Here is a 25001-nt window from a genome sequence, read left to right on the forward strand (position 1 = left end):
TAGCAGTTTTTTGGTGGAATCCTTTAGGTTTTGAAGCTAGAGTATTATGTCATCTGCAAAGAGTGCAGATCTTCCTTGCTGATCTGCTTGTCTTTTATTTCTTTGTGTTATTGCTGTGGCTAGGACTTTCAGTACTGTGTTAAACTACAGTGGTGAGAGTACACATCCCTATCTTGTTGAAGAAAAGCTGTCAGTTTTCTCACTTGAGAATATTAGCTGTAAGTTTTTCATAATAAATGACCTTTATTATGTTGAGGCATGTTCCCTCTAAAAACCTACTTTGGTTGGTGGTTTTTATCATGAATGGACATTGTACTTTGTCACATGCTTTTTCTTTGTCTAGCGAAATGATCATATGGTTCTTATGCTTTTACTGATGTGGCATATCATGTTGATTGATTTGTGACACTGAACCATCCCTGCAGTTCAGGAATAAATCCCACTTGATCATGGTGAACAACGATTCTTTTAATGTACTGTTGGGATTAAGTTTTCTAGTATTTTACTGAGAACTTTTGCATCCATGTTAATCAGGATATTGGCCTATACTTCTCTTTTTGAGTGGAGTCTTTATCTGGCCACATAGAATGAATTTGGAAGTCTTCCTTCCTTTTCTATTTTTTGGAATAGTTTGAAAAAAATAGGTATTAACTCTTCTTTAAGTTTTTGGTACATGTACCTGTGAAGCCACATGTTCTTGGATGTTTTGTTTCTTGAAAAGATGTTTTGATTGCTTGTTCAGTTTCTTTACTGGTTATCAGCTTCTCAAGTTTTCAATTATTTGCTCTTTAAGTGTTGGTAGTTTATATGTCCTTTTCTTACAAGTTGTCCAATGTGTTTTTCTAATACTCTCCTGTAATTGTTTCTATTTCTGTTGTCTTGCATGTTATTTCTCTTCTCTCATTTGTGATTTTACTTACTTGTGTACTTTCTCTTTTCTTTTTGATAAGACTAGTTAGATGTTTATCAATTTTATTAATTTTTACAGAGAACTAGTCCCTGGCTTCAACCTTTTCTTTTCCCTTAAATTAATTAATTGATTGATTAATTAATTTTTTATGTCATTGATTTCTTGTCTAATCTTTATGATTTCCGACTCCTTTCTTCTACTGGCTTTGGACGTCATTTGTTCTCCTTTTTGCAGGTGTTTTAGATGTAAGGTTAGGTTATGTATTTGAGACTTTTTTGCTTCCTGAGGTAGGTTTGAATTGCTATGTACTTCCCTTGTAAGATCCTCTTTGCTGCATCCCAGTGGTTTTGGACTCTTGTGTTTTATTTCAGTGTACTTTTTATTTCATTTTTTGATTTTGTGGTTGACTGGTTGACTTTTTTTTTAAGGATATTGTTTAACTTTTGTATATTTGTGGTCCTTCCAGACTTTTTCTTTGGCCTCAAGTTCTATAGTATTGTGGTCAGAAAATATGTATCATATGATCTCACACATTTTGTACTTATTGATGCTTGCTCTGTGGCCTAATATGTGATCTGTTGTGGAGAATGTCTCGTGTGCACTTGAAAACAGTGTGCATTCTGTTGCTTTGGGGTGGGATGTTCTGAATATATTTATGAAGCCCACCTGTTCCAGTGTCCAAAACCATTGTTTGGACTTTTTGATTAGGTGATCTGTCAGTTGACGAAAGCGGAGTGTTAAAGTCCCTACTATTATTGTATTATTATTAATAAGTTTCTTTACATTTGTTATTAATTGTTTTATGTACTTGGGTGCTCTCATGTTGGGCTCATATGTATTTACAATTGTTAGATATTCTTGTTGGCTTGTCCCCTTTTATGATTTTACAGTGCTCTTCTTTGTCTCTTGTTAACATTCTTTATTTTAAAGTCTATTTTGTCCGACATAAATATTGCTACTCCAGCTTTCTTTTGGCACCATTTGCACAATAGATATTTCTCTGTATCCTCATTTTCAACGTGCAGATGCCATTAGGTCTAAAATGAGTCTTTGGTAAGCAGCATACAGACGGGTTTTATGTTTTATATCCATTCTGACACCCTGTGTCTTTTGATTAAACCACTCAGAGCATTTGCATTCAAAGCAATTATTGATATTCATGTATTTAGTGCCATTTATTTTTGTTGTTTCTGGGCATTTTCTGTGATCCTTTTTTGTCTTTGTCATCCTCAATCTCTTCTTCGTTCTCAAAGAATTCCCTTTTTTTGCAGGGCTGATTTAGTGGTCATGATCTCTTTTCATTTTTGTTTGTCTGGGAAACTCTTTACTTCTCCTATTCTACATGACAGGATTGCTGGATGGTGTGCTCTTGATTACAGATTTTTCCCTTTCAGCATGTTGACTATACAATGCCACTCTCTTCTGGCCTGCCAAGTTTCTGTGGATGCATCTTCTGCTAGACTTATGGTGGTTTTTCCTTGAAAGGTAAGGATGTTTGTCTTGCTGCTTTTAAGATTTTTTCTCTATCACTCTATTTTGCAGTTTTAATTACTGTATGTTTTGGTATTGGCCTGTTTTTGTTGATTTTTGAAAGGCGTGCTCTGTGCCTTGTAGATCTCAATGTCTGTTTTCTTCCTGAGATTAGGGATGCTTTCAGCTATGATTGCCTCAAATAAATTTTCTGCCCCACCCCTTCTCTCTCTCCTTCAAGGGATCTATGATGTGAATGTTACTACATTTGATGAAGTCACTGAGTTCTCTAAATCTATTCTTATGTTCCTTAATTATTTTTTTCTCTCTTTTATTCACCTTCATTAATTTTCATAACTTTGTCTTCTAGGTCACTAATTTGTTCATCTAATCCTTCTAGACTGTTCATTGGATCAAGATTGTTTCTAATCCCATTTTTGTGCACCTTTTATTTCTGACTCTTTCTAAACAGTTTTTTTTCCTCTATAGAAAATGGCTCCTGAAATCTTCTGATCTTTGCTGAGTCCCCATGAGTATTGTTAGGATTGCTGCTTTTAGTGGATATCAGGCATGTCACTTAATATCTGTTTCACTTAGATCTCTGGCTGTGACTTTACTTGTTCTTTCATGTGGATAAATTCTTCCATCTTTGCATTTTGTTTGTGTTTCTGCCTTCTTCTCTGTGTTAGAAAAGCCATGTATGACTCTAACTACTAATAGTAGTGTCCTGTATGGAAGAGGTCATGTATGGTTCAGGGCCTTGTGCTTCAGGGAGTGTCTTGCTGTGTGCTGTGTGTACTCTGCTGCTGTGTTTTGAGTCATCTGTTTCTCAGGCCACTTGTCTGTAGACCTTTTTCCTGCCTGCTATGTGCAGTGTTTGTACCCTGGCCAGAAGGTAGCAAGTTTTAACTAAGTGTGCTCTGGTCTTCTTGTGAAATGAGACCTGACACCATGTCTATCAGCATTGAGACCCTGAAGAACTCTATGTTTGGGAGACATGGTGTACGCAGGAGTTTGTGCTAGGCTTTTGTGGGGGCTTATGTGTACCATGCTGGGACTGAGGCAAACTTGACTGAGAGGAGTGGTCTTTTCAGAATTCCTTGAAGTACAACTTCAATTAAGCAAGCTTAGGCAGCCAATGTAGGCTTCTGGGCTGCTTCCCACAGATGGCTCTGTGTTTATCCTGAAGGGTTGAGGAGGAAAATGGTGCCAGTCACTTCCTTTATTCCCGGGGAAGTGTCTGTGCCTCTCAGGGCCACACTCCAAGGAGAACAGATAATCTGCTCTGTGCCCCAGCTGTGCTTCTGATCTTGTTTCCACACCATCTGTACTTGGGTTGTTTGCTTGCTTCCTATTCAGGAGCAGGGCTGTGCCCTGAGGGTTCTATCCCAGCCTAGCCCACTGACCTTTAAATATCTACCCTTTATTTCACTAAGCATAGTACCCTCTAGTTCCAATAAGTCAATCAGAGAAAGATAATCATCATAAGATTCCCCTGATACAAGGAAGTTGAGAGGCAATGTGGAGGGGTTTGGGGGGGGGGGTAGGAAAAGAATAAATGAAACAAGATGAGATAGGGAGGGAGACAAGCCATAAGAGACACTTAATCTCACAAAGCAAACTGAGGGTTACCAGGGGAGAGGGCGTGGGGAGAGGGTGGTGCGGTTATGGACGTAGGGAAAGTTATGTGCTATGAAGTGTGTAAATCTGGCTATTCACAGACCTTTAACCCTGGAGCTAATAATACATTATATGTTAATAAAAAAGTAAAAAATTAAAAAAAATCTAGCCTTTAACCTCTTTTGATTTCAGTGGCTTTGGGGAAGTATTCTCCTTTTGTGATCAACTGTAGTTACCTCTCTCTCTCCCCCTTCTCAGCTACCAGGGCTCCCTCCCCTCCATAGCACATGTGTTCCCCTTCTCCATCAAACTACATCTCTCTACTTCCCACCATCCATGTTTAGTGTGGCCTCTTCTTTCCCTTTAGTTGTGAAGTTTGTTATCTCAGTTCTCGGATTGATTTCTGGGGGATTTAGGATGATTTGATAGTTACCTAGTTGTTCCTGTGACTCTGGTCCGCTGCCATCCAAGATTGGAAGTAGTTCTGATAACAAACTTTCATATATGCCATTGCTTGAGTAATCTGTTATTTTCAGTATACATCTAGAAATGAAATTGTTTCATATTCTAAGAAGTGAAATTGCTGTATTATATTGTAGTTGAGCAATCATTAGAGTATTTTCCACAGGGCTCTACCAAATTTTTTAAAAGTCTTGGTTCTGTGTGACCTTTTCTTCTATTTGTTGAAAGAGTTCAGGAAGATTGGTATTCATTTTCCTGTAAATCCTTTTTAGGTTTGGCTGGTAAAACACTTCTGTATCTGTGCTTTTCTTTGCTTGCAGGTTTTTCTGAACTTTTCTTTGCTTGTTATAATTCCATCTAGATTGTTTACTTCTTTTTTCCAGTTTGGTACATTTTGAGCTTTTTATTTTATTTTATTTTTTTTTTCTTTTTAATTTAATTTATTTTTTATTTTCAGCATAACAGTATTCATTATTTTTCACCACACCCAGTGCTCCATGCAATTCGTGCCCTTTATAATACCCACCACCTAGTACCCCAACCTCCCAACCCCCACCCCTTCAAAACCCTCAGATTGTTTTTCAGAGTCCATAGTCTCTCATGGTTCACCTCCCCTTCCAATTTCCCCCAACTCCCTTCTCCTCTCTAACTCCCCATGTCCTCCATGCTATTTGTTATGCTCCACAAATAAGTGAAACCATATGATAATTGACTCTCTCTGCTTGACTTATTTCACTCAGCATAATAATCTCTTCCAGTCCCGTCCATGTTGCTACAAAAGTTGGGTATTGGTCCTTTCTTTTTTTTTTTTTTTTATAAACATATATTTTTATCCCCAGGGGTACAGGTCTGTGAATCACCAGGTTTACACACTTCACAGCACTCACCAAAGCACATACCCTCCGCAATGTCCATAATCCCACCCCCTTCTCCCAAACCCCCTCCCCCCAGCAACCCTCAGTTTGTTTTGTGAGATTAAGAGTCACTTCATTTTGAGCTTTTTAAAATGGGTCCTTATCCATCTAAATTATCTAATTTTTGTTGTAAAATTGTTTACTGTTTTGACCCACCATCTCTTCATTTCCTTCAACCCCAACCTCTGGATATCATATTCTCTCTATTTCTTTAAGCTCTGCTTTATAGTAATATTTTACATCTAGTTGATACCCTAAAGTATTATTTTTTATATGTCCGGCTTATGTCCCTTAATAAAATGTTTTCCACACTCATCCATTTTATTTTTTAAACGGATCAAGGTTTTTTAAAGGTTGAATAATATCCAGTTATCTCCCTATATACAACATTTAGGACACTTAGGTTGTTTTCATTTCTTGGCTACTATGAATAATGTTGCAGTAAACATGGATGCATATCTATTTTAGAGATAGTAATTTCATTTCCTTTGATCCACACTCAGAAGTGAGATTCTTGGATCACATAGTAAGGAAAGGGTAGATCTTTAACTTCTTTGATCAGTATTTTAGAGTTTTCAATGTATACATATTTCACATCCTAGGTTAAATTTATTGCAAAGTATTTTATTGTTACTTATGCTAGTATAAATGGCTTGTATAAATTATTTTCCTTTTTGTTCCTTGACATACGTCATCATTAGACCATAGAAATTCAACAGATTGTTATATATTGACTTTGAATCTTGTGGTCATTGTTAGGCTATAGAAATGCAACAGATTGTTGTATGTTGACTTTGTATCTTGAGAATTTTTTTTTATTCTTCTCACTTGATTTTTTTTTCAATTTTTATTTAAATTCTAGTTAGTTAACCTATGGTGTAATATGGAATAGACTATGTGCTTCATCACTTACATATAACACCTAATGCTTATTATAGCAAGTGTTCTCCTTAATACCTACCACCAGTTTAGCCCAGCCGGGTCCCTCCCATCAACCCTCAGTGTGTTCTCTGTGGTTGAGAGTATCTTAATGGTTTGCTTCCACCTATCTTTTTTTCCCTTCCCATAGATTCATCTTTTTCTTAAATTCCACATATGAGTGAAATCATTTGGTATTTGGCTTTCTCAGACCAAATTAATGTCACTTACCATAAAATACTCTAACTCCATCCACGTCCTGGCAATGGAAAGGTTTCATTCAGTTTGATGGCTGAGTAATATTAATTGTGTGTGTGTGTGTGTGTGTGTGTGTGTGTGTGTGTGTGTAAATACCTAGTAGCACAATTGTTGAGTCATAGGGTTTTTCTGTATTTAAACTTGAAGGAATATCGTATTGTTTGTTATTCAGAGCTGCACCAGTTTGCATTCTGGCAGTAAAAGGGTTCCCCTGTCTTCACATACTCACCAACACTTGTTCTTTTTTAAAATTTTTTTATTTTTTCAACATTCCAGAATTCATTACTTATGTACCACCCCCAGTGCTCCATGCAGTATGTGCCCTCCATAATACCCAACACCAGGCTCTCTCTCTCAACCCTCAACCCTGCTCTGTTCCAAAAACCTATTTGTTTCTCAGAGTCCACAGTCTCTTATGGTTCTTCTCCCCTTATTTTCCTCAACTTACTTCTCCTTTAGTCCCATCCATATTGATACAAAAGTTGGGTATTCATACTTTCTGATGGAGGCATAATACTTAATTGTGTATATGGATCATATCATCTTTATCCATTTGTCCGTTGAAGGGCATCTTTGTTCTTTCCACAGTTTAGCAACTGTGGCCATTGCTGCTATGAACATTGGGGTACAGATGGCCCTTCTTTTAACTACATCTATATCTTTGGGGTAAATACCCAGTATTGCAATTGCAGGGTCATAAGGCAGCTTTATTTTTAATTTTGTAAAGAATCTCTGCACTGTTTTCCAAAGTGGCTCCTCCAACTTGTGTTCCCATCAACAGTATAAGAGAGTTCCCTTTTCTCCACATCCTCTCCAACACTTGTTGATTTCTGTCTTGTGAATTTTGGGCATTCTAACTGGTGTAAGGTGGTATCTCAATATGATTTTGATTTGAATCTCCCTGATGGTTAATGATGGTGAACATTTTTCATGTAGTCTCTTAGCCATTTGTATGTCTTCATTGGAGAAGTGTCTGTTCATGTCTGCCCATTTTTTGACTGCATTATCTGTATTTTGGGTGTTAAGTTTGAGGAGTTCTTTGTAGATCTTTCATATCAGCCCTTGTCTGTACTGTCATTTGTGAATATCGTCTCCCATTCCTCGGAGTGCTTCTTTGTTTTCTTGGCTGTTTCCATTGCTATGCAGAAGCTTTTGATCTTGATGAAGTCCCAGAAGTTCATTTTTTGCTTTTGTTTCCTTTGCCTTTGGAGACATATCTTGAAAGATGTTGCTGTGGCTGATGTCAAAGGTGTTACTGTCTATGTTCTTTTCTAGGATTTTGATAGATTCCCCCCTCACACTGATGGCTTTCCTCCATTTCAAGTATATCTTTGTGAATGGTGTAAGAGACTGGTCAAGTTTCATTCTTCTACCCATAGCTGTCCAATTTTTCCAGCACCATTTATTGAAGAGACTGTCTTTTTTCCACTGGATATTTTGTCCTGCTTTGTCGAAGATTAGTTGACCTTGAAGTTGCGGGTCCATATCTGGGCACTCTACTCCACTGGTCTATGTGTCTGTTTTTGTGCCAGTACCATGCTCTATGGGTGATCACAGCTTTGTAGTAAAGCTTGAAATCAGGCAACATGATGGCCCAAGTTTTGCTTTTCTTTTTCAACATTTCCTTAGCAATTTGGGATCTTTTCTGGTTCCATACAAATTTTAGGATTGGTTGTTCTCTGATTTTGAAAAACGTCAGTGGAATTTTGATATAGGTGGCATTGAAAGTAGAGATTGCTCTGGGCAATATAGACATTCTTCTTATCCTTGGGCATGGAATGGTTTTCCATCTTTTTTGTGTCGTCTTCAATTTCTTGCATGAATGTTCTGTAGTTCTTTGAGTACCTTTACCTCTTTGGTTAGGTTTATTTTCAGGTTTTTTATGGTTCTCGGTGCTATAATAAATGGAATTGATTCTCTAATTTCCCTTTCCAGTGTGTCATTCAATGCTCCTGTTTCCTTATTGGTTTTCTGCTTGGATGATCTATTACTGAGTGGTGTGTCAAGATCCCCTACAATTAATATTCATATCAATATGACTGTATACTTTGATTACTAATTGGCCTATGTAGTTGGGTGTTCCCATATTGGGGGCATAAATATTTACAATTGTTGGATGTTTTTTGGTGGGTAGCCCCTTAAAGAGTGATGTAGTATCCTTCTATATCTCTAACTACAGTCTTTAGCTTAAAATCTAATTTATCTGATATGAGAATCAGTACCCCAGCTTTCTTTTGAGGCCCACTGGTATGAAAGATGGTTCTCTGTCCCTTCAGTCTGGATGTATCTTTAGGTTCCAAATGCATTACTTGTAGACAGCATATGGATGGGTCCTCTTGTTTTATCCAGTCTGAAGCCCTGTGCTGTTTTACAGATTCATTTCCATAAAATGCTTTCAGAGTGATTACTGAAAGATACGTTTTTATTTGACATCATGTTGCCTGTAAAGTCCTTTTTCTATAGATTGTAAATTTCTGTTCTGTGTCACTCTTGGGTTCTTTCTTTCATAAAATTTCTCCCCCCGTAATATTTCTTGTAGTGCTGACTTGGTGGTCACATCGTCTTTTAAGCCTTCTGGTCTTGGAAGATCTTTACTTCTTTATCCATTTTGAATGTCAGACTTGCTGGATATAGTATTCTATACTATAGAATATTCTTCTCATTTGATGCCCTGAATATGTCTTGCCAGCCTGTTCTGGCTTGCCAGGTTTCTGTGGACAAGTATACTATTATTCTGATAGACCTTCCTCTTTATGTAAGGAATCTCTTCCACCTGGCTGCCTTAGGACCTCCTGTCTGAAATTATGATTCATGCATTTCACAATTAGTGTCTGGAGGTCTTTCTCGACTTGTTGATATTTGGTAGTGTCCTGTCTGCCTCTAGGACACAAACACTTGTTCCATTCCCTTGATTGGGAAAGTTTTTATCCAGAATTTGTTCAGCTGTCTTCTTCTCCTAGTCTCCTCTCTTTCTTCACTCCCTCAGGGATCCCAATAATTTGGACATTGGAAAGTTCATGGTATCATTTATTTCCCTATTCTGTATTCATGGCTTCTATGGCTTCTCCTGATCCTTCCTTTCTATCATTTTGTCTTATATATAGATCACTAATTTGATCTTCTGCCTTGGTTACCCTAGATGTTACAGTATTTAGATTAGACTGGATCTCATTGATAGCATTTCAGTGCTGTCACTTCTCATTCATTTTAGTCTCCCTTCTGCCATTAGAGATTCTGTGTTGCCAGTAATGGTTTCTCCAACCTAACCATTGCCTGGATAATTGTTGCCTTGAATTTCCTTTCTGACATATTGTTTATGTCCATATCCAGTAGCTCTGTTTGAGAGGGCACAGTCTGAATTTTTCTTCTGTTGGGTATTCCTACTCCTAGTCATTTTGGTGACAAGTAGTTGAGAGGATATATAGCTGAATATATCAACCATGATCCAGGCAAGGTGCAACCTGGAAGGTTTTGAAGCAATCAGAAGTCAGTACCAAAAAGAAAGAGAAAAGAGAAAAGGAAACTGAGATTAAAAAGAAGAGAAAATCCCCAAAAGTAGGATTTATAAAGTACATAAACAAAAATGAACAAACAAAAAGACTGACAAAAGTAAAACACACACACACACACACACACACACACACGCACGCACGCACAAAGAAAACCCAACCAAAATGAACCCCAAGTGTAAGACATATATAGAAGAAAAACAAATGCACAGATACTGTTAGAAGAATAAGATGGGAAGGTAATTATAAACCTTTGATATGGGCAAGGAAGGTTATTTTGGCTCTTTCTGGGTGTGTTTTGTTATTTTTGTTAAAGGACTCAACCTTCCATAGATACAGGGAATTTAAAAGTAGTTTATATATAGGCATAGTATTGAATAGGGAAAAAGGATTACATTGATGCTTATATCTGTCTATGTATTAATTAAAAAAATGATAAGAAAAAAAAGGACACAGAAACCCAGGTATATGTATAAAGAAAGTTGAACTTAAAAAGTTATGTGATATGTTGTATTAAACATCTAGTTGTATGGTAAGTAGGTTAAAAAAATAAAAATAAAAGAAGAAGAATGATAATGAATTTAAGAACAAAACAATAGAAAACAAGAGTTATATCTATGAAATATATAGGTTTTGCTGCTGGGGTTTTACAGTTGTATGGGGACTCTCTGGTTATTATCCTCTTGTTCTTTTGAGGGGTCTTCCTCATTGTTTTCCATTCATTCTTGCTTGGGCTAAATCATCCAGTCCCCAGTCAAGGGGCTGAACTTTGTGGAAACTGGTTTTCCAACTTTTGTTCTCTGGAGATTTTGTGCTTTGGCAGGTTTTGAGGCTTTTCAGAGGGTCAGAGCCAGCCAAGTGAACTGATCCAGTCCTCTGGAGAGAGCCTTCAGTCTGTTCTGCTCTGATAGTCCAGATCACACAAACTCTCCTCTGCAAACTCTGTTGAATGATGCAACCTCCCACAGGTAGTGCACACCTCCAGCCACTGTCTCAGTGGTAACCCAAGGCCCCTGCTTGTCTCTGCACCCCCGTGGCACTAAATCCTTGCGTGATAATTGGCCCAAGGAGCCTGATTCTGGTGGCTGCCATTGCTGAGATTGCTGTCTGAAGTCCAGGCCCATGCCAGGTGTGCTCATATGTGGCGGTTGTGGCGGCTGCAGCAGCACAGGTTGTGGAAGGTGGAGGGTCCAGGGACCTCTGGCAGGAGGTTACACTCGGGCTCTCTCATGTGTGGACATACCCATGCCCAGCCCAACTGGTGTTACAAGCAGCAGAAAGCTGTGGGCTCGGGGACTATGGACTGGAGCCCCCACTAGGCTCTCTCAGGCATGGATGGGCCTGGCTGTGAATGTCCTGGAACCCTGGGCTTAAGGTCATAATTGTGGCCGCCTGATTCCAAACCAGTTGTCTGTTTTTTTTTGGGGGGGGGGGGATAGTTATTTACTGTTATTTCCTGTTTTTGCTTTTTTTCTTTTCTTTTAACCAGATACAAGCTAATGCTGGTTCCCAAGCACAGGGCACTTTCGTATTGAGGTATTACTTTCCACTGGGTCACTTTTGGTGGCTCCCTCCCCCTTCTGTTTATCATCTGATATCAGTCTGAGCACTCCCACTTTGCTTTACCTCTCCAGATGATCTGCTGCCCCCTTAAAGATACAGAAGTGTATAATCTCATATCTCAGGCTGATTTTGTGGGTGTTCAAGGTCTCCTTTTTCTCTGCCATCTTGCCCCTCCTCCTCTATTTCTATTTTTTGAAACAGCCTTAGAAGTATAGTCATTGACTCTTTTTTAATAATTTGGTAGCTTCCCCTGAGAAGCCATCTGGCCCTGCATTCTTATTTGTTGGGAGATTTTTGATTCTTGCTTCAATTTCCTTATTATGGGTCTGTTCAGGTTTTCTGTTTCTTCCTGTTTTGGTTTAGGTAGTTTGTGTGTTTTTAGGAACACATCCATTTCTTCCAGATTGCCTAATTTGTTGGCCTAGGGTTGTCATAATATTCTTTTCTAATTGTGTTTCTTTGGTGTTGATTGAGATCGCTCCTTTTTCATTAGTGATTTGTTTATTTAAATTCTTTCTCAATTCTTTTTGTTAAGTATGGCTAGGGGGGTGTCTATCAATCTTATAAACAGATAGTTTCATTATTCTGTTCTACCATACCTTTCATTTTCATTTCATTGCTTTCTGCTCTCGTCTTTATTATTCTTCTTCTCCTGATAGATTTACGCTTTAGTTGGCTGTTTTTACCCCAGCTCCTTTAGGTGTAAGAGACCTTTGAGACCTTTGTTTCTTTCTCTTTTTTTAAAGATTTTATTTATTTATTTGAGAGAGAGCATGAGAGGAGAGAGGTCAGTGGGAGAACAGACTCCCTGCTGAGCAGGGAGCCTAAGGTGGGACTCGATCCTATGACTCCAGGATCATGACCTGAGCTGAAGGCAGTCGCTTAACCAACTGAGCCACCCAGGCGCCCCCTTTCTTGTTTCTTGAGGAAGGCTTGTGTTACTATAAACTTCCCTCTTAGGACTGCTTCTGCTGAATTTCAAGGGGTTTGATAAGTTGTTATCATTTTCATTTGTTTCTGTAAATTAGTTTAATTCTTCCCTTAATTTCCTGGTTGACTTATTTATTCTATAGTGGAATGCTCTGTAGCCTCAATGTATTTGAGTTCTTACCAAATTTCTTCTTGTGATTGAGTTCAGGTTTCTAGGGATTGTGATCTGAAAATATTCAGAAAGAAATATTCTGAAAAATATTCCAATCTTTTGGTACTGATTGAGATCGGAGATGTGACCTCTATATGATCTATACTGGAGACTATTCCAAATGTATTCAAGAAGAATGTATATTGTGTTGCTTTAGGATGAAATGTTCTGTATATATTTGTGAAGTCCATCTGGTTCTATGTGTCAGATCCCTGGTTCAAAGCCCTTACTTCCTTCTTGATATTCTGCTTAGGTGCTCTGTCCATTGCAGTAAGTGGAATGTTGAAGTTCCCTCTAATTATTGTATTATTACTAATGTGTTTCTTTAATTGGTTATTAATTGGTTTATATAATTGGCTGTTACCATTTTAGGGATGTAAATATTTACAATTGTTATATCTTTTTGTTGGATAGGCCCTTTAATTGTGATAGAGTGTTCTTCCTCATTTTATTTTATAGTCTTTGGTTTAAAATCTAATTTGTCTGACATGAATATGGCAGTCCAGCTTTCTTTTATGTCCATTTGCATGTAAATGATCCTCCAACCCTTCATGTTCAGTCTGGAGGTATTTTGGGGTTTAAAATGAGTCTCAGGATGCCTGGGTGGCTCAGTTAGTTAAACTGCTGCCTTCAGCTCAGGTCATCATCCCAGGGTCCTGGGATCGAGTTCCACATTGGGCTCCTTGCTTCTCTCTCTGCCTCTGCCTGCCACTCTGCCTGCTTGTGTTCTCCCTCTCTCTCTCTCTCTCTCTGACAAATAAATAAATAAATAAGTAAAATATTTTTTAAAAATAAAATAAAATGAGTCTCTCACAGACAGCATATTGATGGGTCTTGCTTGTTTATCCTGTCTGTTTTGATTTGCACATTTAGCTCATTTACATTTAGGCTAACTATTGAAGGTTATGTTTTTGATGTCTTTCTATTATGTTTAAAGTCCATTTCCATATATTGTCTCTATTTCTTTCTGATCTATTTCAGTTTGTGGTGTCGTTTCTTTTCTTTTTCTTTTTTTTCATTTTACTTTATTTCTTTTCAGTGCTCCAGAATTCATTATATAGGCACCACCCCCAGTGTTCTTTCTATGCAATATGTGCCCTCCATAATACCCACCACCAGGCTCACCCAACCCACCACTCTCTCCCCTTCAAAAACCTTAGTTTGTTTCTCAGAGTCCACAGTCTCTCATGGTTTGTCTTCTCCTCCAATTTCCCCCACTCACTTCTCTCCATCTCCCAGTATCCTCTTTGTTATTCCTTATGCTCCACAAGTGAGTCCCTATGATAATTGACTCTCTCTACTTGACTTATTTCATTCAGCATACTCTCTTCCAGTGCTGTCCATGTGGATACAAAAGTTGGGTGTTCATTCCTTCTGATGCAGGCATAGTACTCCATTGTGTATATGGACCATATCTTCTTTATCCATTCATCTGTTGAAGGGCATCTTGGCCCTTTCCACAGTTTGGTGAATGTGGCCATTGCTGCTTTGAACATTGGGGTACAGGTGCCCTTCTTTTCACTACATCTGTGTTTTTGGGTAAATGCATCTAGCAGTACAATTGCAGGGTCATAGGGAAGATTTATTTTTAATTTCTTAAGGAATCTCCACACTGTTTTCCAAAGTGGCTGCACCAACTTGCATTCCCACCAACAGTATAAGAGAGTTCCCCTTTATCCACATCCTCTCCGACACTTGTTTCTTGCCTTCTCAATTTTTGCCATTCTAACTGGTGTAAAGTGGATTTGAATTTCCCTGATGGTTAATGATTATGAACATTTTTTCATGTGTCTGTTAGCCTTCTGTATATCTTCTTTGGAGAGTGTCTGTTTATGTCTTCTGTTTACTATTTGAGTGTATTATTTTTTTTTTTCGGTGTTGAGTTGGAGAAGTTCTTATAGATCTCGAATACTAGCCCTTTGTCTTTAGTGTCATTTGTGAGTATCTTCCCCCATTCCATGGATTGCTTCTCTGTTTTGTTGACTGTTTTCTTTGTTGTGCAGAAGCTTTTGATCTTGATGAAGTCCCAAAAGTTTGTTTTCACTTTTGTTTCCTTTGCCTTTGGAGACATATCTTGAAATATTTTGCTATTGTCGATATCGAAGAGGTTATTGCCTATGTTCTCCTCTAGGATCTTGATAGGTTCCTGCCTCATGTTGAGGTCTTTCATCCATTTCATCTTTGGGTATGGTATAAGAGAATGGTTGAGTTTTATTCTTCTACCCATAGTTGTCCAATCTTCCCAGCACCATTTATTGAAGAGACTGTCTTTTTTCCGCTGGATATTTTATTTCCACTGGAGGCTTGTATAGCTCTGTATTTCCCCCATAGAACTGCCTTTCCTGTGCCCCATAGGTGTGGTCTCTTAAAGGATTCCCTTTAGTGTTTCTTGGTGACTGGGTTAATGATCACCAGTTTTTTAGTTTCTGTTTGTCCTGCAAGGTTTTAGGGTTTTTTTTTTTTTTTTTTTTTTTTTTATTTTACTTTCATGTAGTTTCTGTGTCTTCTATTTTGAATGAGAGCCTAGCTGTATATAGTATGTTTGATTGCATATTTTGTATTTAGCATGCTGAATATATAATGATAGGTCTTTCTGGCTTGCCAGGTCTGTCTAGATGTGTCTTCTGCCAGCCTAATGTTTTACCTTTGTAGGTTAAGGACCTCTTGTCTGGAGTTTCAAGATTTTCTCTTTGTTTCTGAAATTGGCAAGTTTCACTATTAGAGGTGGAGGTGTTGACATATTTTTATTGATTTTGAAGGGAGTTCTTTGTACCTCCTGGACTTGAGTGACACTTTCCTTCCCTAGATGAGGGACATTCTTCACTATAATTTGCTGCCTAATAACTTTTGTCCCATTCTCTCTTTCCTTTTCCCCTGGAATCCCAATTTTTCCTTTTCTTTTTTTTATTGTGTTTGTCCCCATACAATACATCATTGGTTTTTAATGTATGGTTCAGTGATTTGCATATAAATACATGGTACTCATTAAAACATGTGCTCTCCTTAATACTCCTCTTCGGGTAACCCATCATCCCACTCCTCTCCCCTGGGAAACCCTCAGATTTTTTCCCAGAATCCATAGTCTCTTATGGTTTGTCTTGCATTCTGACTTCCCCCCTTCATTGTCCCCTTCCTTCCCCTATTGTCCTCCTTGCATTCCTTATGTTCCACAGGTGAGTGAAAATAGACGAAATTGTTTTTCTCTGCTTGACTTATTTCACTTAGCATGGTCCCCTCTGGTTCCATCCATGTCAATGCAAATACTGGGTATTCATCCTGAGGGCTGAGTGATATTCCATTGTATATGTCAACCATCTTTTTTATCCATTCATCTGTTGAAGGGCATCTTAGCTCCTTCCACAGTTTGGCTATTGTGAGCATTGCTGCTGCTGAACATTGTGGTGTGTGTGGCCTTTCTTTTCTCTGTATCTCAGTCTTTGTGCTAAATACTCAGTGGTGCAACTGCTGGGTCATAGGATCGTTCTATTTTTGACTTTTTGAAGAAACTTCATACTGTTTTCCAAATTGGCTGTACCAACTGCTATTACCACCAACAGTGTAAGAGGGTTCCTCTTTCTCCACATCCTCACTGATTGCTTATTATTCCCTGCCTTATTAATTTTTGCCATTCTAACTAATGTAAGGTGGTTATGAATGTGGTTTTGATTTGAATTTTTCTGATGGCAAATGATGGTGACCATTTTTTTCATGTGTTGCCTGTTAGCTATTTAATGTCTTCTTTGGAGAAGTATCTATTCATGTCTTCGGCCCATTTTTGGACTGGATTATTTGTATTTTGGGTGTTGAGTTTGAGAAGCTCTTGGTAGATCTTGGATACCAACCCTTTATCTGTAATGTCATTTGCTGCTGTGTTCTCCCATTCTGTGTGTGGCCTATTTGTTTTGTTGACCTTTTCCATTGTTGTGCAGAAGCTTTTTATTATGATGAAGTCCCTTTCCAACAGTTCATTTTTGCTTTTGTTTCCCTTGCCTTTGGAGATGTGTCTTGAAAGAAGGTGCTGTAGCTAATGTTGAAGAGGTTGGTATTTGTGTTCTTCTCAACAGTTCGGATAGATTCATGTATCACTTTGAGGTCTTTCACCCATTTTGATTTTATGTTTGTATATGTCCTAAGAGAATAGTTGAATTTTTTTCTTATGTATGTAGCTGTTCAATTTTCTCAGCATCATTTTTTGAAAAAATACTTTTCTTCCTGGTGGAAAATTTTTCCTGATTTGTTGAAGATTAGTTGACCACAGAGTTAAGGGTCCATATCTGGGCTCCCTATTCTCTTCCATTGATCTATGTATCTGTTTTTGTGCCTGCACCATGGATTGTTGGTGACCACATCTTTGTAATATAGCATGAAATCAGGCAGTGTGATGCCCCCAGCTTTGTTTTTCTTATTTAATGTTTCCTTGGTGATTTGGGATCTTTTCTGGTTGCATAGAAATTTTAGGATTGTTTGTTCCAGGTCTTTCAAAAATGCGAATGGTATTTTAATAGGGATGGCCTTGAAAGTGTAGATTGCCCTGGGTATCTAGACACTATCAGTGTTTATCCAGTCCTTGAGCATGGAACTTTTCTCCTCTCTTTGTTTCTTCCTCAATTTCTTTCATAAGTGTTTTGCAGTTTCTAGAATATAGATCCTTTACTGCATTAGTTAGGTTCATTACTAGGTATCTTGTGATTTTTGTTGCTATTTTAAGTGGATTAGGTTCTCCAATTTCTTTTTCCACAGTTACATTGTTAGTGTATAGAAATGCAGCTGATTTCTGTGTAGTGATTTTGTATCCTGCCATATTACTGAACTGCTGTATGAGTTTAGTAATTTTGGTGTGCAGTCTTTGGGTTTTCCACATAAAGTATCATGTCATCTGTGAAGAGAGAGAGTTTGACTTTGCCTGTGTGAATGCATTTTATTTCTTTTTGTTGTCTGATTGCTGATGCTAGGACTTCTAGTACTGTGTTGAACATTGTGGTGAGAGTGGGCATCCTTGTGTTCCTAATCTAAAAAAGCTTTGGGCTTTTCCCCATTGAGAATGATATTTACTGTGAGCTTTTCATAGATGACTTTTATGAAATTGAGAAATAGTTCCTTTATTCATGATACTATACTATGATATTCCATCATATCCATGATACCATATATTAAAACTCTGAAGAGTTTTAATGAGAGAAGGGTGCTGTATTTTTTTAAAATGCTGATTCTGCATACAGATGATTATATGGTTCTTCTCTTTTCTTTTATTAATGTGGTCTGTCACACTGATTGATTTGCAAATGTCAAACCACGCTTGCCTCCCGGGAATAAGTCCCACCTGGTCATGATGGATAATCCTTTCAATGTACTGTTGGATCCTGTTGGCTAGGATCTTGTTGAGTATTTTGGCATCCTTGTTCATCAGGGAAATCGGTCTATAATTCTCCTTTTTGATGGAGTCTTTGATTATTTTTGGGATCAGGATAATGCTGGCCTCATAGAATGAATTTGGAAGTTTTCCTTCTGCTCCTATTTTTTGAAACAGCTTCAGAAGAATAGTTATGATTTCTTCTGTAAGTGTTTGGTAGAATTCACCTGGAAAGCCATCTGGCCCTGGACTCTTGTATTTTGGGAGTTTTTTGATTACTGCTTCAGTTTTGTTACTGTTTGTCTATTTGGATTGTCTGTTTCTTCATGTTTCAGTCTTGGTAGTTTATAAATTCCCTGGCCAGAGGGTGTATCTATATTATCAGTTATTTCAAAGAACCAACTTCTAGTTTCATTGACTTGTTCCACTGTTTTTCTTGTTTCTATTTCATTGATCTCTGTTCAAATCTGTATTATTTCTCTTCTCCTGCTTGGTTTAGGTTTTATTTTCTGTTCTTTCTCCAGCCCTTCAGTGTAAGGTTAGTTTGTGATTTGGGGATTTTTTTAGATTTTTGAGTGAGGCTTGAATGGCTATGTTTTTTTACTTTTAGGACTACCTTTTCAGTATCTCAGGGGTTTGGGAATGATCTGTTTTCATTCTCATTTGTTTCCATGAATTGTTTAAGTTCTTCCTCAGAACTTGAGTCTATGTCTGGTCTAGTACTTCAGTTTCCTGGTTGATTCAATCATTCCTAAGCAGGATGATCTTTCACCTCCAAGTGTTTGAATTCCTTCCATGTGTGTGTGTGTGTGTGTGTGTAAGAGAGAGAGAGAGAGAGAGAGAGAGAGAGACACACACAAAGATTGAACTGTAGGTTTAATCTTTTGTGGTCCAAAAATATGTAAGGAATAATCTCAGTCTTTTGGTACCAGTTGAGACCTTATTTCTGACCCAGTATATGGTCTGTTCTGGAGAAAGTTCCATGTTTGTTTGAGAAGAATGAGTATTCTGTGTTTCAGGTTGGAATGTTTTGTATAGATCTATGAAATCCATCTTGTCCAGAGTGTCCTTCAGAGCTCTTGTTTCTTTGCTGATCTCTGCTTAGAAGATCTGTCCATTGTTATGAGTGGAGTTGAAGTCTCCTACTATTAAAGTATTATTATCAATGTGGTTCATTATTTTGGTTAACAGCTGGCTTCTATAGTTGGCTTTCTTATGTTGGGGCATACATATTTAACAATTGTTAGTTCTTCCTGTTGGATAAACCCTTTAAGTACGATATAGTGTCCCTCTGCATATCTTACTACAGTGTTTAGCCTAAACTTTAATTTGTCTGACATGAGAGGATTATTACCCCAGCTTTCTTTGAGTTCCATTGGCATGATAAGTGGTTCTCCATTCTCTCACTTTCAGACCAGAAATATCTTTATGTTCAGAAGGAGTCTCTTGTAGACAGCATTTGGTTGAGTCATGTCCTTCTGTCTGGTCTTTACCCTGTGCCATTTCATAGGAGCATTTAGGCCCTTCACTTCAGATTTTCTATTTAAAGATAACATTTTAGTGCCATTATATTCCATGTGAAGTCCCTGTTTCTATAGATTTTCTACATTGCTCTTGGCGTCACTTTTCTTTCATATAATCCCCGTAATAGTTCTTACAGGGGAGCCAGCTTGGTGGTTACATATTCTTTCAGTTGATGCCAGTCCTGAAAGTTCCTGTTCTCTCTATCCATTCAGAATGACAGCCTTGCTGGATAAAGTATCCTTGTGTGCATATTCTTCTCATTTTGTACCTCTCTCTGTCTTGCCAGCCATTTCTGGCTTCCCAGGTCTCTGACTAAGTCTGATATTATTCTGATGTTCCTCCCTCTGTACCTATGAAATCTCTTCACCATAGCTGCTCTTAGGATAGCCTTCTTGGATCTAAGATTTGGAATGTTTACTACTATATGCCAGGATGTTGGTCTGTTCTTGTTGATCTTGGTAGGGGCCTTTTCTGCCTCTTGGACAAGGATATTGTTTACTCCCCCAGGTTAGGGAAGTGCTTCACTACAGTTTGCTCAAATATACCTTCTAGTCCTTTCTCTCTCTTCACCCCCTCAGGGGATGTCAATAATTCTGACATTGGAACATTTCATGGTAAATGTTCTCATGGTCTCAAAGTCTATTCTCAGCTCCTTTTATCTGTTTATCCTAGCCTCTTCAGCTGCCTTTCTTTCTGTCATCTTACCATTGATTAAGGATAAAGAAGCAAAGAAAAAGAGATATAAACCACTAGTGGATAACAAGGGAAGAATTCAAGACATAAGAGATACTGTGAAATGAAACAATTCAAGAAACTTTGGGAGACAAGATGGCAGAGGAATAGGAAATCCTATTTCAACCTGTCCCCTGGTTTTAGCTGGCTATTGACCAAATCATTCTGAACACCCACAAAATCAGTCTGAGATGTAAGAACAAAAACTCCAGGAGTCACAAGGAATGAAGTCTAAAGTCATGAATTTGCCATGAAATATCAGAAGATAAACAAAAGGGGGAGGGAGACAGCATAAGCTGGAGCCGGGAAGATGACAAAACACCAGAGTATAAAAGCACCCGACACTGGAGACCAGGCATAGACTCCCAACTGTATTGACAGGAAAAGGACTTTAGTGCAACCCCAGATAGGATTCAAGAGCTACAGGAGCACATGCACAAAACAGGGGCGGCTTGTGGTTTTAGAAGCATAAAGATCTAGAACGTGACCCATTCCTGAGATAAGAAAAACCAGAGGAGGGGTGCCTGAGTGTGGCAGAACTCCCAGGCATCAGAGCAGGGAACCTGGCTGCAATTAGTGCATCCAGGAGTGGACTCTTAGCTCAGAGTACTATATACCTTGAACCGCAGGACGTCTGGTGACTGTTCTCTAAGCAGGGGCCCAAAAAGCCTGTCCTCTAGGTGAAGAACCTGCTAGGCTGTTCCTAAGGAACCCTGCTTGGACAGTGTTGCCCTGCCCCCTGTTGAGGTAGGGGTGGGTTCATTGGAAACTGTTTTTTTGAGCTTTTGTTCCCTGACAGTGTTCTGCATGTCTTTAGTCTCTTCAAGAATCAGAGCAGTCACTAATTCTGTCTTCTGTGTCACATATTCTAGTAATTAGAATCTCCATATTTTAATTACATCTCATTAATAGCCTTTTCATTTTTGACTTAATTAGATTTCAGTTATTTTATTTCTCCATAAATTTATTCTCTAGTGTCTTCTATGCTTTTTAAAAGCCCAGCTAGTATCTTTTTAAATCATTATTCTAAACTCTGGTTTCGACATCTTATTTCTATTCTGAATAGGTCCTTGGCGGTCAGTACTTCTTGTTCTCTTTTTAGTGCCGAGTTTTTAAATTTTGTCTTTCTGGCAAGAGAAGAATAGATGAAAAAGAGAGAAAAATACTGAAGAAACAAGAAGATCTCAGAGAAATATACACTATGTAACTCAGAGGAGTTTTGCCACCAAAGGAAAAAAAAGATTTTTAAAAAGAAAGAGAATATAATTAGGCAGGAAAACAGAACAGAGCAATACATTGGATCCTGTGTGTAGGTTGATCTGTTAGAAAACTAGATCTCAAAATTGTGGATAAAGACAAATATATATGCAAAAATAAAATTTAATGAATTGCATAAACTGTAACTCTGAAAATGAAAAATAAAATAAAAAGAACCATACATAAAGATACACTCAAAAAAAAAAAAAGAAAAGGAAAAAAATAGAAATGTAAATAGTTAGGTAAACAAAACAGAGCAATATGCTAGATCCTGATTGTATTTTGGTTGGTTTGTTAAATGAAGAAACTATATCTCAAAATCTTAAAGAAAGAAAACTGTACATGGAATAAAATTTGAAAGGTAGAACCAAAGTATAACAATGAAAATTTAAAATAGCTTTAATAGGAAAAAAAAAAAAGAAATGCTGAGGAAAAAAAGAATATGATCAGATGGTTGAAGAGCACAGAACCATACACTAGATTCTTGGTTTATTTAATTAATCGATCTATTTATTTATTTATTTTTCGAAGAGACTTTATCCCAAAATTGTAAAGAAAGAAAACGTTATTGAATCTTGGACCACTGCAAAAAGAAAATTTAATTAAAAAAATAAATTCTTCTATATATATGTACAAACACAGCCACACACCAAATGAAAGGACAGAATGTAACTGTAAAAATGAAAATTAAAAGAATAAGTTGATAAAGTAAAAAATTGGTTGAATATGAAAGCGGAAAAAAATAAATTGGAAGACTAGAGAATTTGTGGGGAAGCAGCTGTGAATTCTGTATACTATTTTCCCTTAGCACTTGAGTTTGTAGTTCTGTGTGATCAGCTGACTTGGTCTTAGTGGGATGTTCTTGCTGATCTTCTGGGTTAGGGGACTGTTGTGTGGATTCTCAAGTGTCTCTGCCAGGGGCGGAATTGCATACCCCTTGCCAGGAAGCCAGACTAAGTAGCTCTGGATTACTCTATGTGACTTTTGTTCTTATAGGCTTTCTCCACAGCTTTAGAGGATGAGGATGAAAATGGCAGCCTACCAATCTTTGTCTCCGGAGCAGAAAGCTAGGGGCCCCACTCTTCAATGAGCCCTCAGGAAAAAGCAGTCAGTCACACCTGTCTTCCTGGTCTCCATCCGCACTCCATGCTCACCCAGTCTGTGAGCAAGTGTTTCTATCTTAGGCACACGACCCTGATTCGAGTCTCCAAACCCTGCCAATTCCTGCAGCACACACCCGTGTCACTGTTTCAGGGGAAGAAAAGTTGGGGGAGGGGGTCTTCCCTGTAGTTCTTCTGCTTTTTGGGCCCCTGCTTAGAGAGCAGTCACCAGACGTCCTGTGGTTCAAGGTATATGGTATTCTGAGCTAAGAGCCTACTCCTGGATGCACTAATTGCAGCCAGGTTCCCTGCTCTGATGCCTGGGAGTTCTGCCACACTCAGGCACCCCTCCTCTGGTTTTTCTGTGAATCCTGGAATCCTGAGACCACACTGTCCCACGCAGGATTCTGCACCACTTTGCCATGCAAACACCTTTCAGGCAGGGACATCCCTCACTGGAGCAGACTTCTAAAAGTTTGGATTTTTTGACCCACTCCTCTGTCATTTTGCAGTAGGTATCTTATGGAGGCTCCCTCACTCCAAGGTCAATGTTCTCATATATTGCCTTGGATTCATTTCTTCACACATCCTACCTTGCAGAAAGTGGTCACTTTTCTATTTGTAGAATTGTAGCAGTTCTTTTCTTAGACCTCTGATAGATTTCACAGGTGTTTGGAATGATTTCATAGCTTTCCAACTGAATTCCTAGAGCCAGAGGAAACTAAGCTCAGCTACTCCTATGCCATCTTGATCTGTCTCTTTGCCTTGGTGTTTTTTTGTGGGGCAGGTGTACAAGCAGAGAACTATCTCAGTATTTATCTATCTCATATATTCCCAGTTTTCCTACACTGTGAAAGAATGCTTTTTCTGGGTACAGAATTTTTAGTGACATTTTTTCCCCAGTACTCAAAATATGTTATCCTGTTGCCTTTTGATTTTCATACCTTTGAATGGGTTTATTAGTGAATATCGTACATGATGAGTTTCTTCTCTCTTTTTGCTTTTAAGACCATTTAAGCTGTTGAAAGGGAGATAATAGGTTACTGTCTTAATATTGTATTTCAGACCTCCTTTCTTCATTATGTATCACCCTGGTCTTTGTAGGTTTGTGATTGTATTCCAGCATTCTGAAAAAATGATACAAGTTTTGGTAGCTTAATCATTTCATTAATATACAGACATGAAGTAAGCCCTTCTGTTCTAAGGCCTTCCACTTTCTTCTTCTTCAGATACTTTTCGTCTGTTTATTCCTGTGAGTCTAATATACCTATCCTCTTTTTCATAGACTTCCATTTCTGACATGTTTCTTGATAGTCTTCTACTCAGAGAATCATTTAGTTTACATTTATTTCTATTGGCTTAATTTCCAGAGTATTTTCTCTTTATCTAGCAATACTTTTTTCTTTAGATGTTTTCTGCATATTTGCTATTCTGAGATTTTCTTATAATGAAGATAAATTTTCAATGGTGTTTTACCTGCTGTGTAATAATAATAAGGTAATTGTATTTTTCAGAAATTTGGTAACAGCATAATGACTAATCCTGTGAAAGATAAGACAATGGTGCAAGAACTTCTGAATTTTAAAGATAAGATTGATTTTATTATTGAAACATCTTTTCTGAAGAATGAAAAGTTTATTGTTGCCATGAAAGATGCTTTTGAAACATTTATAAATAAAAGACCTAACAAGCCAGCTGAGCTTCTAGGTATGGTTTTCAATTTTATGAATATGTATTTTATTTTTTATTTCATCTATTTTAAGTTACATTATAAGAATTCAGTTTATCTTCTAATTTATCATAACATTGCAAGATTATCAGTGATTTTAATAAACTATTTCTCTCAAGTTTAGTGTACACAAGACATTGTTCCTTTGTTTAACTAATAGAAATCCAGCACTTCAGAAACTTCTGATTCTTTAGCTTATTATAAATTTAGCATTTTTTTAAAAAATCAGTAGATGAAACGAAAAAATTATAGATAGGCCCACTTCTTTTTCTTGTTCATATTTTTTAAAGTAAGGGAAAGGTTTCCTTAGTCCCACAAAACTTAATGATTTTATATTTTAAGTTATTTCTTTTTATTGACATACTTTCTGAAAGTTGAAACAAAATACCAAATTGATATTCTTTTGTTCCTTAAAATGAATATATTTAACACTTAGTAAATCTTTAAGATTTTGGGGTTGGCATATCTCAATTTTATATAATATCTTACAATTTTTTTTGATGTTTCACTTTCTTTTATTAATTTTTTATTTTTTATAAACATA

At 37.6% G+C, this 25001-nt stretch overlaps 1 protein-coding gene across 3 annotated transcripts in view; it reads left to right on the plus strand.

Annotated features, from left to right (window-relative positions):
- The window catches only part of LOC309856865 (cullin-4B-like), a 124328-nt gene that overhangs the window by 14098 nt on the left and 85229 nt on the right, over positions 1 to 25001 (plus strand). For 2 of the 3 annotated variants that reach the window (XM_082718630.1, XM_082718631.1), the window contains one exon: positions 24243 to 24435. The exons of the other annotated variant lie outside the window; for it this stretch is intronic. In XM_082718630.1, the coding sequence (XP_082574756.1) occupies positions 24243 to 24435 (193 nt within the window). The remainder of the gene's footprint in view (positions 1 to 24242; positions 24436 to 25001) is intronic. 3 annotated transcript variants of the gene reach the window in all.

Source organism: Mustela nivalis (assembly GCF_964662115.1).
Source record: "Mustela nivalis genome assembly, chromosome: Y".
Lineage (NCBI taxonomy): Eukaryota > Metazoa > Chordata > Mammalia > Carnivora > Mustelidae > Mustela > Mustela nivalis.